This window comes from Felis catus, chromosome B4 (genome assembly GCF_018350175.1).
Source record: "Felis catus isolate Fca126 chromosome B4, F.catus_Fca126_mat1.0, whole genome shotgun sequence".
NCBI lineage: Eukaryota > Metazoa > Chordata > Mammalia > Carnivora > Felidae > Felis > Felis catus.
Window position 1 is genome coordinate 96,231,986 of NC_058374.1, and position 15,927 is coordinate 96,247,912.

A 15,927-nucleotide genomic window follows, 5' to 3' on the forward strand; every position below is an offset into this window, starting at 1 on the left:
CCCCCGCATTCTTTTACTGCACTGAAAACAGATCAACATCTCAGTATCTCAACAAATCGTCTTAACACACGTGTACTGTCCCATGAGATCCGTACAACCAATCCATGGGTAATTCTCATTTTACATCCTGAAGCTTGGATGAATTTAGAAACTTGTGTCACGTCACAGTTAAGTAAGTGTGGAGGAACTATCAGCTATGTGCCTTCGACTTTGGAGCAACGAGGGCGTGGTATTATCGCAACTCCTATCAAAATGCCTCCTCAAAAGCCATGTGTGAGCCGCAGTGAGCAGACTCAAATTCAGAAACGTCACATACAGAAAGGGAAAGTCTCTGTATGGGGGATTGCTTTAACCCTCACCACAGTCCTACTATCCTGATTTTCAGATGAGAAACAGAAGCTGAAGGTGTGACCTACCCATGGCCACAAAGCCAGGACCACGTTTGCTGGCTCCCAATTTGTGTTCTTCCCATCAGACCAAACAGAACTGGCTTGTGAGTGGCTCAGAGTCTCGCCCCAGGCAAACCCCGCTGCAAAAACACTTCAATTTAGGTTACCTCCTGGTAAAAATAAATTGGTACATGCGCGGAACGCACCAGAGGCTCCGCCCTAGCGGCCTCTGAAATCTACTCAGTACGCCTGCGTCAGGCTGTTCCTCCCACCCGCCCCTTCACTCAGCGCGGTTCCCGCTACTCCCCGCCCCTTTCCCGCCCGGATATCAGCCTAGTTTTGGCGGATGTTGTTGTGAATCCGAGAGACACGTGAGGCTCTGCTACGTCATCACAAGCACGCGAAGGAAAAATGGCGGCAGCGGGTGTTGTGAGCGGGAAGGTAAGTAACGGCCGCGGCGAACGCCCCTACTTTTCTCTGGGACAGGGGTGCTTTGTTACTTGGAGGCCGGTCGGGGAGGGACGTGAAGGCCACTCTGCCTCAGGAACAGCGTGTGGCGGATGTAAGAGGAGAGGAGTTGGTCGTGTCAGCTGTTTTCTCGATATTGCCGGCTCAGTCCGGGAATTAGAGACCGGCTCCTGCTCCAAGGCCAACTAGGCCTCGGCTCTCTTCTCCCCTGCACTGCTCCGGAGCAAGGGGACATTTATTTGTATTGCCTTTTGTAAGGAACAGGTAGTTGCCTCGTTCCTTTCTTTTTTGTGGCTCACTTTTTCCTAATTCTAGTTTTTTAGATCTACTCTTCTGATTCCACTGTTTTTTTTTGTTTTGTTTTGTTTTGTTTTGTTTTTTTGTCTTCCTTTGAGGCGTTAATCTAACTTGCCCCTGGCTTTCCCTGTTCACTCTGCTGAAGGCATCTTTGTCCCTTTCGGGAGGAGCTGAAAACAGGTGCTGTGCAGCTGGGCACTTAGAAGAAAAAGAGTGTATTGGATTCATTTTACCAGGCTGCCGAGTTGGCTGGTGGTTGTGAGCAGCAGGGCGTGTTTCCACTCAGGGAACAGGAGATTTACACCATCCTACGCTTGTCTAGGAAGGCGTTAGTTAAGGTATTTATTTCCTAGGCGTCTCTACGATATTCTTGTGGAAGTATCTGTGATGCTGTCTTAACACCTCCTAGTTAGCAACTAGGATTAAGTGCGGAGGAGATTTCGTTGTATAGTGCATATACACCTTCCGAGAGCATATTTTAATGCCTGTTATTTAGGACTGTCAGGACATGCCACAGGCATCATTTCCCACTGCGGGAGTATTTCGTAAACAGTTGGGGCTGGTGATGACTCATCGAACATTAAAGACTACATATTTACTTGTCGCCGATAGCTTCCTCTGTTCTTTGAGTTTCCGTCATTTTCTCTATGTTGCTCTCCTTATCCCATTTTGAATTATTTGGCAACGTTTGTGGTTTGGTGTATGGACTACTAGACTTGGCGGAATAACACATTTGGTCTTGGTTTTGGTGTTACTTTGAAGTGTGACCTTGGGAAACTGAGCACGCATGATTTCTCTGTCCTTCATATTTTTTTATTTCCAGAATTATTACTGTTTGTATAGGAGTTGTTTAGGATTACATGAAATAATAAAAGCATTAAGGATTTCATACTTCTGCATATTGGCTATTTTAAATGATAGGTTGGTTGTAGTTTTTGGATTATTCATGCTCTTTGATTGCTGTGTTGGTTTTTAAGTCTTCACGGTGGCTGTTGATTTTCTATTTGACTCATTACATATTTGAAAGTTATCCTGCTTGATTTTCTGTCTGGACTGTTCCAGTGTAGATCTTTCCAAGAAGGGATCCTTTCCATTTGAACTACACTTCCCTTTTTCAGGTGTGGATTGATTTTGAGAGAATCTTTTAGGTGATGAAGCCCAGTTGTGAAATGTAAGACTTTTTTCACCCTTTCCTTCCAGCCACTCTCTTTCATAATATGACTTAAAGTTAGCCTTTTATTTCATAACTCTACTTCATCACCTCCTTTATTCTCATTGCAATACCATTACCATCATTCCATCTAAACCATTTTCTATGCCCAAAACTGCCCCTCTTCTAAATGATACTGTCATGACCAGCAGAACCCACTTATTCTTCCCTCAGCAGGTTCAGATCTAGTTTAATGGTATCATCATTCATGTGGTTGCATGTAAAACAAACCTGGAGACATCTATTTCAATAACAACAATTAATCAAGAACTGAGTTTTCTAGTTTAAAGAGATTTCTGAAATTTCTGCATCATCTTCATTCTCCATACTTAGTTCCTTTAGTCTACCTGTAGTCTTGAGTTCTTAACAGATTTTTCTCCTTGTTTGCAGTTTCTTTGCCCACAATCCTCTCTCTACACTACCACTGGAGGTTTTCTTTTGTAATGTATACATCTGAATGTACAAAGCTGACCATCTCTAACTGTAAAAAAAAAAAGAACTATATATATATATATATATACATAGTTTGTTTTTTTTTTTTTTTAAGATTTATTCATTTTTGAGAGACAGAGAGACAGCTTCAGCACAGAGCCCGACACGGGGCTAGAACCCACGAACCATGAGATCATGACCTGAGCTGAAGCCAGATGCTTAACCAACTGAGCCACCCAGGTGCCTCCCCCCCTTTTAAAAAAAACTTTTTTTTTTTTTAAATTTTTTTTGCAACGTTTATTATTTTTCGGACAGAGAGAGCATGAACGGGGGAGGGGCAGAGAGAGAGGGAGACACAGAATCGGAAACAGGCTCCAGGCTCTGAGCCATCAGCCCAGAGCCCGACGCGGGGCTCGAACTCCCGGACCGCGAGATCGTGACCTGGCTGAAGTCGGACGCTTAACCGACTGCGCCACCCAGGCGCCCCTAAAAAAACTTTTATATTATTTTATTTTTAATTTTTTTAATGTTTATTTCTGACAGAGAGATAGAGAGCATAAGCGGGGGAGGGGCAGAGAGAGAGGGAGACACAAAATCCAAAGCAGGCTCCAGGCTCTGAGCTGTCAGCACAGAGCCCGACGTGGGGCTCGAGCTCACAGACGGGGAGATCATGACCTGAGCTGAAGTCGGACGCTCAACTGACTGAGCTACCCAGGCGCCTTAAATTTTATTTTATTTTATTTATTTATTTTTTTTTAAATTTTCTTTTTTTTCAACGTTTATTTATTTTTGGGACAGAGAGAGACAGAGCATGAATGGGGGAGGGGCAGAGAGAGAGGGAGACACAGAATCGGAAACAGGCTCCAGGCTCTGAGCCATCAGCCCAGAGCCTGACGCGGGGCTCGAACTCCCGGACCGCGAGATCGTGACCTGGCTGAAGTCGAATGCTTAACCAACTGCGCCACCCAGGCGCCCCAATTATTTTTAACAAAATCTTTGTTACTGTCTCCATTAAAACACTACTAAAGGCTGCTTAACATGGCATAAAAGGCCATGTTCCCTGGGCATGAGCAGTCAGCACAGAGCCCGGAGCCTGTTTCAGACTTTGTCTCCCTCTCTTTCTGCCCCTCCCCTGCTTATGCTCTGTCTCTCTCTCTCTCTCAAAAAAATAAACATTAACAAAAAAATTAAAAAAAAAAAAAAGGCCATGTTCCATTCCTGGCTTTATCTTCTGCTTCCCTACTTTCTAGTCTTGTTCCTTTGGGAAAGGGGAATAGGGAAGAATATGTACACACACACACGTGTGTCTGTATATTTGAAAGAGTGAGTGTATATATGTATATGTATATGTATGTGTATTTCTTTATTCCCACACCCCTCTTTCCCCCCGCCAAAGGTTCAGCTAAGACCTGTCGAGCTTAGAAGCCTAGGGCAGTGGATATTAACCAACGTTCACAAGAACCACATGTGGTACTTAAAAAAAAATACAGATGCTGGACCACAGCCCAGCCTTATTGAATTAGAATTTCTCATTGTTGAGATCTAGGATGTAGACTAACTTCTAACAGTTTTGTTTTGCTTGCTTTGTACTTTGAGCGTAAGAAGTGATAGAGGAAGTTAATCTTTGTCATGGAGAGAAGCGTTGTGAAGTAGCAGTTAAGAGTTTGGATTCTGGACCCAAACCAGTTTCAAAACTAACTTCATACTTACTAGTGATTTCAGTCAAATTACCTAACCTTACTGTGCTTCCGTCTTTTCATTTGTAATATGGGATGATATAGTACCTATTTTATGGGATTGTGAGGAGGATCAATGAGTAAATATATTAGATCTACCAATACATGGTAGATGTTGTGTGTTATTTGTGATCTCAGTTTCTCTGCAAGTCATTATTTAGGTTATGGCAGAATTTTAAAGATATATAATATGATTTTTGGTATGGGTGTAAACTTCATTTTTGAAGGTGGCTCTTGTTCTAAATCTCATTGTTATTTTAGGAGTTGAAAAATACCTTGTTTTAGAAATCATGTAGTTTTGGGCACCTGGGCGGCTCAGTCGGTTAAGCGTCTGACTTCGGCTCAGGTCATGATCTTGCAGTTTGTGGGTTCGAGCCCTGTGTCAGGCTCTGTGCTGACAGCTCAGAGCCTGGAGCCTGCTTCGGATTCTCTGTCTCCTTCTCTCTCTGCCCCTCCCCAATTTGTGCTCTGTCTCTCTCTATCAAAAATAAATAAATGTAAAAAAAATTTTAAAAAATCATGTAGTTTTGATGAATGAAAAAATCATTACAGTAGGACAGTGGTTAAGGCGATGGAGCCTGATTGGGTTCAAACCCTGGCTCCACTGCTTTATGGCTGTTTTACTTTGGGTAAATTTCTTAACTTCTCTGTGCCTGTTTTTCTCATTTGTAAATGAGGGATAATAATATTTCCATTGTGGAATGGTAAAAAGGATTAATATTTGCAAAGCATTTAGAATACTGTCTGGTGTCAAGTAAGTACTCAAGAAATGTTAGCTGTTGTTATTACTATGTTAAAGAAAACCTTTCAGACTCCTTAAAAATTGTAAGGTTATTATTGGTTAGGATATAATTGAATGCTGATTTCTGCTGCCATTTTCCACAAAGATTTGAGCTATATAGTTATGTAAGATAAATTAGAAAAGTAAAAGGGAAATAAATAAGTATAAGAAAGGTAAATGGAACTGGAAATACTACAATTATTAAATAAACTGCTGGAGTGGGCCACAGTTTAGCTCTATGTATTTTAGTGGCCAAAGTAAAGAGGGAAGCCGATCCATTATAAGGATGATAGATCCACAATAAAATAAAACCAAAAGCAAAACCCCCAAAAAACTAGTTTCTAAAGGGTAGAACTGAGAATAAACTCTCCTGTAAGTTCTTTTTACTGTGTAATATAATGTATGTACTTATATGGCATATTGTATCCTTCTGGTAAGAAAGAAGGACCCTATAATACCCCTAGTATGCTGATGGTTTTATGCCAGTGGGTGGTTCAGTAGTTCAGTAAATACAGGGTACCAATTTGATGTCTTCAGGTCTCTGATGATATGACTAAATTCAAGGATATATATTTGCATATATATTTTAGCTGAGCTTTTGAAAGTGGGTTTGAGTGTGATTATAAACCCTGATTAGTTCTTGGAGTTCAATTGTTGTTGTTGTTATTATTATTTTTTTTTCTTACTATCTGTGGGTACCATAGTATGTTTTAACGTCAACCAAATAGGGAAAGTGACGTTCTCATATGAGTATTGAAGGGAGAAATAGGGACACTGCCTGTTAAGGTCATCATATGTCTTCTATAACTGGTGGACAGAATTGAATTAATGGAATGAGTTGAATTTACCTGCAGAGAAGGCAGGAGAAAGAAAATAGCCCGAAATAAGTTTTGCTTTAGATCCAGGTCCCTGATTGTTAAAGTTTACTTTCACTTATTCAGCAAATATTTATTAAGCACCTAATTTGTTTCAGGCAGTATATTAGGTATTGGAGGTATATCAGCCCCTTACCTTCTGTCTTATAGACTTCAGTTCTTTAGAAGGAAAATATTCACTAGCACCCACCCCTTTATCTTGTGTAAATAAATGCAAAATGAATTTCAGGTCCTTGAAGTAGGTGTTTTTTGTTTTTTACTTGTTTTATTTTTTATTTTTTAAAATTTACATCCAAATTAGTTAGCATATAGTGCAACGATGATTTCAGGAGTGGTGCTATTTTTAGTGTATGTATTCTGAAGACCAGTAAACTGACTAATCATTAGGGCAGGGCCTAAAATGTTTCACCTGCCTGGATTCTGGCACAAAGTACATATTCAGTGAGTGGGAACAAGCAAGAAGGTAAAGAAAATGATTGGGGACTAGAGTGGGAGAGATGGAATACTAAGAGTGCTCTTCTTTTGGAGTTAAAATGCCCTATATTAGTACACTTGGTTTCACTCCTGTTTTTACTGTGATTGTTTTAGAATTTAGTTCTATTGGAAATGGGTGCCTGGGTGGCTCAGTCGGTTGAGTGTCCTACTCTTGGTTTTGGCTCAGGTCATGATCCCAGGGGTCGAGCCCTGTATTGGGCTCTGCACTGAGCGTGGAGCCTGCTTGGGATTCTCTCTCTCCTTCTCTCTCAAATAAATAAAAGAAAAAAAAAGAACTTGAGACGTTTGGGAAATCAGCTTTATTTTTGTTAGTTTGTTTTGATGGCATTCTTAGTAGGAATTTATTTTGTACCTTAACTTTGGCCTCTTCTAATTCCTTTTAGATATGCTTATAGCCCTGTGAAACCTTTGTGCTTAAGAAACATCAAGAATATTCTTAGTATCTAGATATTCCTGGAGAACTTTTCTTTTCCTACACTAGATCTTATAACATGGTAATACCTTCCTGGTGTAGAATACATTATGAATACTTTTTTTTCTGGCATTCTTTAGCAAACATTGGAGTACCTTTTGTATACTGAGTTCTTTGGACACAGAGTGGTTAAACACAGACCTTACTTTTGACATAATACAGTAGTTAGCAATTTTAACAAGTTATTTCAATTTATGAATTAATAAAAACATGACTTTTTTTGGTGAAAGAGTTAAACTGTTAGGTCTTTGATGTGACATATCTGCTGGGACTAAATGAGAAATTATAACCCGACTTTTTGATTTTCACTTTTGAGTGGAAGATTTGAAATCCTTATGAAATCTATTTGTTTCTTAATATGCAATACTATAATGTATATGTAGTTCTTGGTATAAGAGAAGGCATTCACTTAGTCCTCATTATACCTCCCCAGACTTAAATTATTCCTGCCTTCCTGTCTGACATTGTTTGGCATACTGTTTTTTTTTTTTTTAAGAAACTTTTCTTTTTTTTTTTTTTTTTTTTTTTTTTTTAGTGTTTATTTGTTTTTGAGAGAGAGAGAGCATGACGGGTGAGAGGCAGAGAGAAAGGGAAACACAGAACTTGAAGCGGGTCCCAGGCTCCACACTGTCAGCACAAAGCCTGAGCGGGGCTCGAACTCACAAACTGTGAGATCATGACCTGAGCCGAAGTCAGATGCTCAACTGACTGGCGCCCCAACATATTGTTTTTAAGAAACAATAATAGTTCTGCCTGCCTATGAGAATTGTAACATCCTTAATATCTCAATATCTGTATAGCTTCACTCTCAGAATATCTGTGGTTTGTTACTCATTTTTTATATATTTTTTAATTTTTTTAAAGATTTATTATTTTCTAATTTCAATCCAAGTTAGTTAACATATAGTGGGATAATAGTTTTAGGAATAGCATTTAATGATTCATCGCTTACATATAATACGCAGTGCTCATCCCAACAAGTGTCTTCCTTAACACCCCTTGCCCCTTTAGCCCTTCCCCCCACCCGCACCCCACCAGCAACCCTCAGTTTGTACTCTGTATTTAAGAGTCAATTATGGGGGCGCCTGTGTGGCTCAGTTGGTTAAGTGTCTGACTTCAGCTCAGGTCATGATCTCACAGTTCATAGGTTTGACCCCATGTCTGTCTGGCTCTGTGCTGACAGCTCAGAGTCTGGGGCCTGCTTCAGAGTCTGTGTCTCCTTCTCTCTTTGCCCCTCCCCCACTCATGTTTTTTCTCTCTCTATCTCAAAAATAAATAAACATGAAAAAAAATTAAAGAATCTCTTATGGTTTGTCTCCCTCTCTGGTTTTATATTATTTTTGCTTCCCTTCCCTTATGTTCATCTGTTTTGTATCTTAAATTCCACATAGGAGTGAAATCATATATTTGTCTTTCTCTGACTTATTTCGCTTGCATATTACAGTCTAGTTCCATCCATGTTGTTGAAAATGGCAAGATTTCATTCTTTTTGATTGCTGAGTGATATTCCTGTGTGTGTGTGTGTGTGTACTTTATCTATTCATCTTGTTTATCAATTCATTAGTTGATAGACATTTGGGCTCTTTCCATGCTTTGGCTGTTGTCAATAGTGCTGCTATAAATATTGGGGTGCATGTGACCCTTCAAATCAGCACTCCTGTATCCTTTGGATAAATGCCTAGTAGTGCAATTGCTGGGTCCTAGGGTAGTTCTATTTTTAGTTTTTTGAGGAATCTCCATACTGTTCTCCAGAGTGGCTGCACCAGTTTGCATTCCCACGAGCAGTGCAAAAGGGTTCCCCTTTCTCTGCATCCTCACCAACACCATTTCTTCTGTTGTTGATTTTAGCCATTCTGACAGGTGTGAGGTGGTATCTCATTTTGGTTTTGATTTGTATTTCCCTGATGATGAGTGATGTTGAGCATTTTTTCATGTGTCTGTTAGTCATCTGGATGTCTTCTTTGGAAAAGTGCCTAGTGATATCTTTTGCCCATTTCTTCACTGGATTATTTATTTTTTGGGTGTTGAGTTTGATGAGTTCTTTATAGATTTTAGATACTAATCCTTTATATGATATGTCATTTGCAAAGGTCTTCTCCCATTCCATTGGTTGCCTTTTAGCTTTGCTGATTGTTTCCTTACCTGTGCAGAAGCTTTTTATCTTCATTGGTCCCAATAGTTCACTTTTGCTTTTGTTTCCTTCCCTTGCTTGTGGGTGACATGTCAAGTAAGAAGTTGCTGTGGCTGAGGTCAAAGAGGTCGTTGCCTATTTTCTCCTCTAGGACTTTGATGTCTTCCTGTCTTACGTTTAGGTCTTTCATCCATTTTGAGTTTACTTTTGTGTATGGTGTAAGAAAGTGGTCCAGGTTCATTCTTCTGCATGTTGCTGTCCACTTTTCCCAACACCATTTGCTGAAGAGAGTGTCTTTTTTCCACTGGATATCCTTTCCTGCTTTGTTGAAGATTAGTTGGCCATACGTTTGTGGGTCCATTTCTGGGTTCTGTATTCTGTTAGATTGATCTGTGTGTCTGTTTTTTGGCGAGTACCATACTGTTTTGATGATTACAGCTTTGTAATACAGCTTGAAGTCTGGAATTGTGATGCTTTCAGCTTTGGTTTTCTTTTTCAACATTACTTTAGCTATTCAGTGTCTTTTCTGTTTCCATACAAATTTTAGGATTGTTTGTTCTATTTCTGTGAAGAATGTTGGTTTTATTTTGATAGGGATTGTATTGAATGTGTAGATTGCTTTGCGTAGTATTGATTGTGGTTGTTACTCTTAAAACAACTTATGTTTTACATTTCTTTAGTTCTACAGTCATTACTGATTAACTTGTCCCAAATGAAAGTCACTGTTTTTTTTTTTTCCCTTCTGTATTCCCTATCTCAGTGAATAACCTCATCCACTCAGTTTTGTCCTTGATTTCTCTTCTCTTCATCTTCCACATCTAATCAGTCATGAAGTTCTGTCACTTTGACCTTCTAAATATTTTTCTAAGCCATCTGCTTTTCTTCATCCCTACTGCCACAGCTGTAGTTCAAGCCACCATGAATCTCTCCCTCCCTTGGATTATTGCAGCTGTTCGTTCTTGGCTCTGCAGCCAGTGTGTTGGCTCCGAGAAGGCAGGTCTGACCATGGCATTCCCCTGCTGGAACTTTTTCATGGATTTCTAGTGGCAAAGAGTTATCTTCAGGACAAATTCCAAACTCCCAAATTCTTGAGTGTGGTTTACAAAACTCTTTGTGATCTGATCTGGTCTCTACTTTTGTCCCTAAACTCTTTAACCTTTACTGTCTGATCTCGATTGTAGCCATGCACTGAACTGTTGTTCTCTGTGTAGAATGTACACTCTGCCAAGAACATAAACCTCCTGGTTAAAATTGTTTCTCCAGGGGCACCTCGGTGGTTCAGTTGATTGAGCGGCTGACTCTTGATTTCGGTTCAAGTCATTTTCCCAGGGTTGTGGGATTGAGCCCTGTGTCCTGCTCTGTGCAGAATGTGGAGCCTGCTTGGGATTCTCTTTTTCTCTGCCCCTCCTCTGTGTGAGCACTCTCTCTCCCTCTTCTTCCTCTCTCTCCCTCTTCTTCCTCTCTCTCCCTCTTCTTCCTCTCTCTCCCTCTTCTTCCTCTCTCTCCCTCTTCTTCCTCTCTCTCCCTCTTCTTCCTCTCTCTCCCTCTTCTTCCTCTCTCTCCCTCTTCTTCCTCTCTCTCCCTCTTCTTCCTCTCTCTCCCTCTTCTTCCTCTCTCTCCCTCTTCTTCCTCTCTCTCCCTCTTCTTCCTCTCTCTCCCTCTTCTTCCTCTCTCTCCCTCTTCTTCCTCTCTCTCCCTCTTCTTCCTCTCTCTCCCTCTTCTTCCTCTCTCTCCCTCTTCTTCCTCTCTCTCCCTCTTCTTCCTCTCTCTCCCTCCCTCTTTCTCTCTCTCTCAAATAAAAAAAATTAAAATTGTCATTCTCCAGGTCTCAGTTGATAGATATATCACTGTAGTTCAGTCTTTCTGATTTCTCATCCTGTTTTAGCCCTTAAGTCTAGATGAGATATCATTTATTAGGTCCCACCATGGTAGCCTATTCATACTTAAATCATACATTGTAATTATTTGTTTTATTGTCCTAATCTCTTCTTCAGTTGTAAGTGCTGTGAAGGCAGTGACTGAATCTTCTGTATTTATATCCAGAAGCTTGCTCTGTGCCTGGCACATTGTATGCATTAATTGTATATTAATTGGAGAAATAACTGAAAATGACATCTCATTCAGGAGCCTGTGCCTTCCATCACACTGTGCTATGACTATTTACTGGTTTACATGATGTTACTAGTTTCAGGAGACACTTTTTTTTTTTTTTTTGGTGTGTGTGTTTCTACTGACAACTTTTATTCCTCACATTTCATTGAAGCTCAGTAAATTTGTTGAGTGTATGAGTAAAAAAAATGTGCTGTTTTGAAGGATTTGGTAGAAGTTATTTGCAGAGAGAAGGTGTAACGAAGAGAGAACAGAGAACACACATAAAAAGGTACAAAGGGTTGAGGGAACAGGTGGGTTCAGAGTGACCCAAGACATAAAGTTTGCATGTATTAGGGAGTGTCACGTGTTGATTAGCTGCAGAGGTAAAGTGTAGAGGATAGAGGGTAAAGTCAGAAGGATTTTAAGTTCAGGCATGGTGTGGTCACATGTACATTTTATAAAGATCAGTTTTGGCGGTGTTTACACACCTTACACAAATTTTTGGGAGATGACCAGATTGGGAGAAGAGAGACCAGAATGTTATTTTAGCAACCCAGGATAGCTATGATGAGGGGTCAGTGTCAGAGGTGAAGGTTTGAGGGATTTAGGAAATAGGATGGGAATGATGAAAAAGAGGATAACTGGTAGATGGGATGTCTTTGATAGAGGTGGGAATATCAGAAGAGCAGATTTGGGGTAAGACGTACTGAGTTTAAGATGCCTGTGGGTTATTGAAATGAAAATATCAAGTAGGTGCTTAGATATTTGGGGGTTGAGCGCATTAGAATTTCTGGGCTCACACTGGTATTTTAACCAAAAGTTAAAAATTTCCAATATGCTTGATAGTTTTAAAGAAATTGAATTTTTGTCACTTTTTTGTTAAATTTAGCTTATAAAATTCACATAGGTACTACAGTTCAAGAATGTATGTTTTGTGGAGTGCCTGGGTGGCTCAGTCAGTTAAGCATCTGACTCTTGATTTCAGCTTGGGTCATGATCTCACGGTTTGTGAGATGAACCCCTGTTGGGTTCAATGTGGAGCTTGCTTGTGATTCATTCTCTCTCTCTCTCTCTCTCTCTCTCTCTCTCTGCCCCTCCCCTGCTTGCACATTTTCTGCTCTCTTTCTCTCTCTCTTTCTCTCTCCAAATAAACTTAAAAACAAAAAAAAGAATGTATGCTATATATAGTAGGTGTTGGGTTTCCATGTTTGAACAAAGATTTAGGGCAAGAATTTTATCCCTGATAGTAAATTTAAAATATTTGGGTTCAATGTTATCATTTATCTCTAGTTTTGGAAAATAAAGATTATGATATTCATAATATAAATAAAAATCCAATCCCACTTAAGTGTAGGAACAATATAGAAAATTATTTGCTATGATATAGTGCAACTTAATCTTTTTCAGCTTTTTTTGTCAGGAAGTAGCATGGTCTTGAGTTGGATTGTCCCAAGTACATTTCTTTTTATGTAGAAACTTGAATTTCTTTGCCTGCTTTATTTTTGCCTTTTAATTCTAACTTTTGCTAAACTAGAGGTCAGCAAGTTTATTCTAAAACATTTGCTGTGGTTCCTAGAGTTCTTTTAGTAAGTTTCAATCTGGCATAGTTCCTTTGCTAAAGGAAAAAAATACTGCAGCTTATGTTGCCATCAGCAGGCCATCATCATTGGGAGTTATAGAAACATATTTACCTGGTTAGGCATCTTAGCAAATATTTAAAAATAGATAGTCTGGAGGGTATGAGGCGGTTTTATTCGAAATGGACTTTTCTCCTTTCTTTGGTACTTCAATACATTGTTCTCTCCCCCCTCTCCCACCAAGAGGGTGGGGAGCACTTAGAATATTCTAGCTTGTGTAAAGATTTTACGTTCTTTATAACACTGCTAGGTACACACAGGCAAGGAACTTTATCTTGTTTATTTTCTGTTCTTTGTAATGTCTGCACATAATAAGTGCCTAATAAAAGTTTCAATTTGAATCAACTTTATATAACTAGCTTAGTACCATGAAGTGGCAAGTTTTTGGAGATAGTGTTTGCTCCCTGTAGACACTTAATCTGCAACGAAAAACATGGTGTGATTTAAAATTTTTTTCTTGAGGCGGGATTAACCTCCCCCCCCCCCCTTTTTTTTTAAAGGAAAGCATTTTCTTTTTTTTTCTTTTTTTTTTTTTTTTCTTTTTTTTTCCAACTTTTTAAATTTATTTTTGGGACAGAGAGAGACAGAGCATGAATGGGGGAGGGGCAGAGAGAGAGGGAGACACAGAATCGGAAACAGGCTCCAGGCTCTGAGCCATCAGCCCAGAGCCCGACGCGGGGCTCGAACTCACGGACCGCGAGATCGTGACCTGGCTGAAGTCGGACGCTTAACCAACTGCGCCACCCAGGCGCCCCCCCCACCTTTTTTTAATGGAACTATCTTCTACTGTTACATGTTTACGTTTATATGGGGTTTTACGGTTTAAACAGTAAACCTTCCATGTAACTTATTTTTTTATATAGCTTTGAGGTACACTTGACAATAAGTTGCATATAGAGTGTGTAATTTGATAGTTTATGGTGTGTGTGTGTGTGTGTGTGTGTGTGTGTGTGTGTGTGTGTATACACTGTGAACCATGTGTGTATATATACACTGAACCGGTCAGCACAGTAAAGATAATATTTTTACTGAAGTTTCCTCTTGACCCACAGTAATCTGTCACTACCTTTACCCTGTACACAGGCAACCATTGAGCTCCTTTTTGTCATTATAGAGTAGCTCACATTTTCTAGAATTTTATATAAATGGAATTATATAACTGTTTTTTTTGTATTCTGCTTTTAGTCTTCATTCAGCAAAATTATTTTGAGATTCATTAATGTTGCATTATTCATTTTTCACAAAGTTTTACTTACTTAAGTAATCTCTGCACCCCATGTGGGGCTCGAACTCATAACCCCAAGATCAGGAGTTGAATGCTCCTTTGATCTAGCTAGATGCCCCAGTTTATTTATTTTTATTGCCAAATAGTATCCCACTGTATAGGCATACCAAGATTTACTCATTTATTTACCTGTTGATAGACATTTGGATTTTTTCCTACATTTGACTATTATAAATAGAGCTGCTACGAAAATTGGTACAGTCTTGGTATGAACAGACACATTCTGTTTTCTTGGGCAAATACCAAGGAGTAGAATGGCTGGATCATAATGTTCGTTGCATGCTTAGCATTTTAAGAAAGTGCCAAGCTATTTTTCTAAGTGGATGTACCATTTTATATGCTTACTGTGATGTACGAAAGTTCCAATTGTTCCACATCTCTGTCAACATTTGGTATGTTAGCCTTTTTAATTATAGCCATTCTAATAGGTTTGTAGTATCTCATTATGGTTTCAATTTGCAGTTCCCTAATGATTAAGGATGTTGAGCATCTTTTCATGTGATTATATGTCATCCGTAAATCTTCTTTGGTAAAGTGTTCAAACCTTTTGTCTATTTTATTTTTGAGAGAGAGAGCGAGTGTGCATGCTTGTGCGGAGCAGAGAGAGAGGGAGAGAGAGCATCTTACGCAGGCTCTATGCCCAGCATGGAGCCTTGTTATCAATACCTGAGCGGAAATCACGAGTCAGACTCTCACTTGACTGAGCCACCCAGGTTGTCCCTTGCTCATTTTATTTTAAACTGAGCTATTAATTTTCTTGTTAATGGGTTATGAGAGGGTTTTTTGTTTGTTTTGTTTTTGGGTTTTTGTTTTTTTTGTTTTGTTTTGTTTTTTTTCAGCAGGCAAAAGTTTATTAGAGTATAAGATTAGAAAGAATAGTATGAAAGTCCTCTTTACAGAGAGGAGACATTTGAAAATGAATGACGTGTGAGACTTCTTATGTTCTGGATATAGGCCCTTTATTAGATACGTGATATGATTTGCAAATGTATTTTCCCTGCCTGGGCCTTGGCTTGTCATTTGGTTGATAGTGCCTTTTTTTTAGTTATTATTTTTTAAAAATTATTATTTTTTTTTTAAATTTTTTTTCAACGTTTTTTATTTATTTTTGGGACAGAGAGAGACAGAGCATGAACGGGGGAGGGGCAGAGAGAGAGGGAGACACAGAATCGGAAACAGGCTCCAGGCTCTGAGCCATCAGCCCAGAGCCTGATGCGGGGCTGGAACTCACGGACCGCGAGATCGTGACCTGGCTGAAGTCGGACGCTTAACTGACTGCGCCACCCAGGCGCCCCTAAAAATTATTTTTTAATGTTTGTTTATTTTTAAGAGAGAGAGTGCGCAAGGCGGGGAGGGGTAGAGAGAGAGGGAGACAGAATCCTAAGCAGGCTCCAGGCTCTGAGTTATTGGCACAGAGCCCGATGTGGGGTCGAACTCCCGAATTGTGAGATCATGACCTGAGCTGAAGTCGGACATTTAACCAACAGAGCCACCCAGCCGCTCCTTGAGTGTCTTTTAAAGCAGAAGTTTTTGGGACGCTCAGGTGGCTCCCTTGGTTAAGCATCTGACTCTTGATTTCAGCTCAGGTCATGATCTCACGGTTTATGAGGTGGGGCTGAGGGCTCTGC

The 15,927-nt window shown here is 39.8% G+C and overlaps 1 protein-coding gene across 3 annotated transcripts in view; it reads left to right on the forward strand.

Moving 5' to 3' along the window:
- The first annotated feature begins 687 nt into the window (after positions 1–687).
- The window catches only part of TBC1D15 (TBC1 domain family member 15), a 72,348-nt gene continuing 57,108 nt past the window's right edge, over positions 688–15,927 (forward strand). Inside the window, exon 1 of one of the 3 annotated variants that reach the window (XM_019835226.2) lies at positions 688–830. In XM_019835226.2, the coding sequence (XP_019690785.1) occupies positions 801–830 (30 nt within the window). In that variant the 5' untranslated portion in view covers positions 688–800. Of the gene's footprint in view, positions 831–1,469; positions 1,493–15,927 lie in introns of those variants that run through there. The other 2 variants (XM_003989050.6, XM_045062073.1) reach the window with 2 other exon arrangements.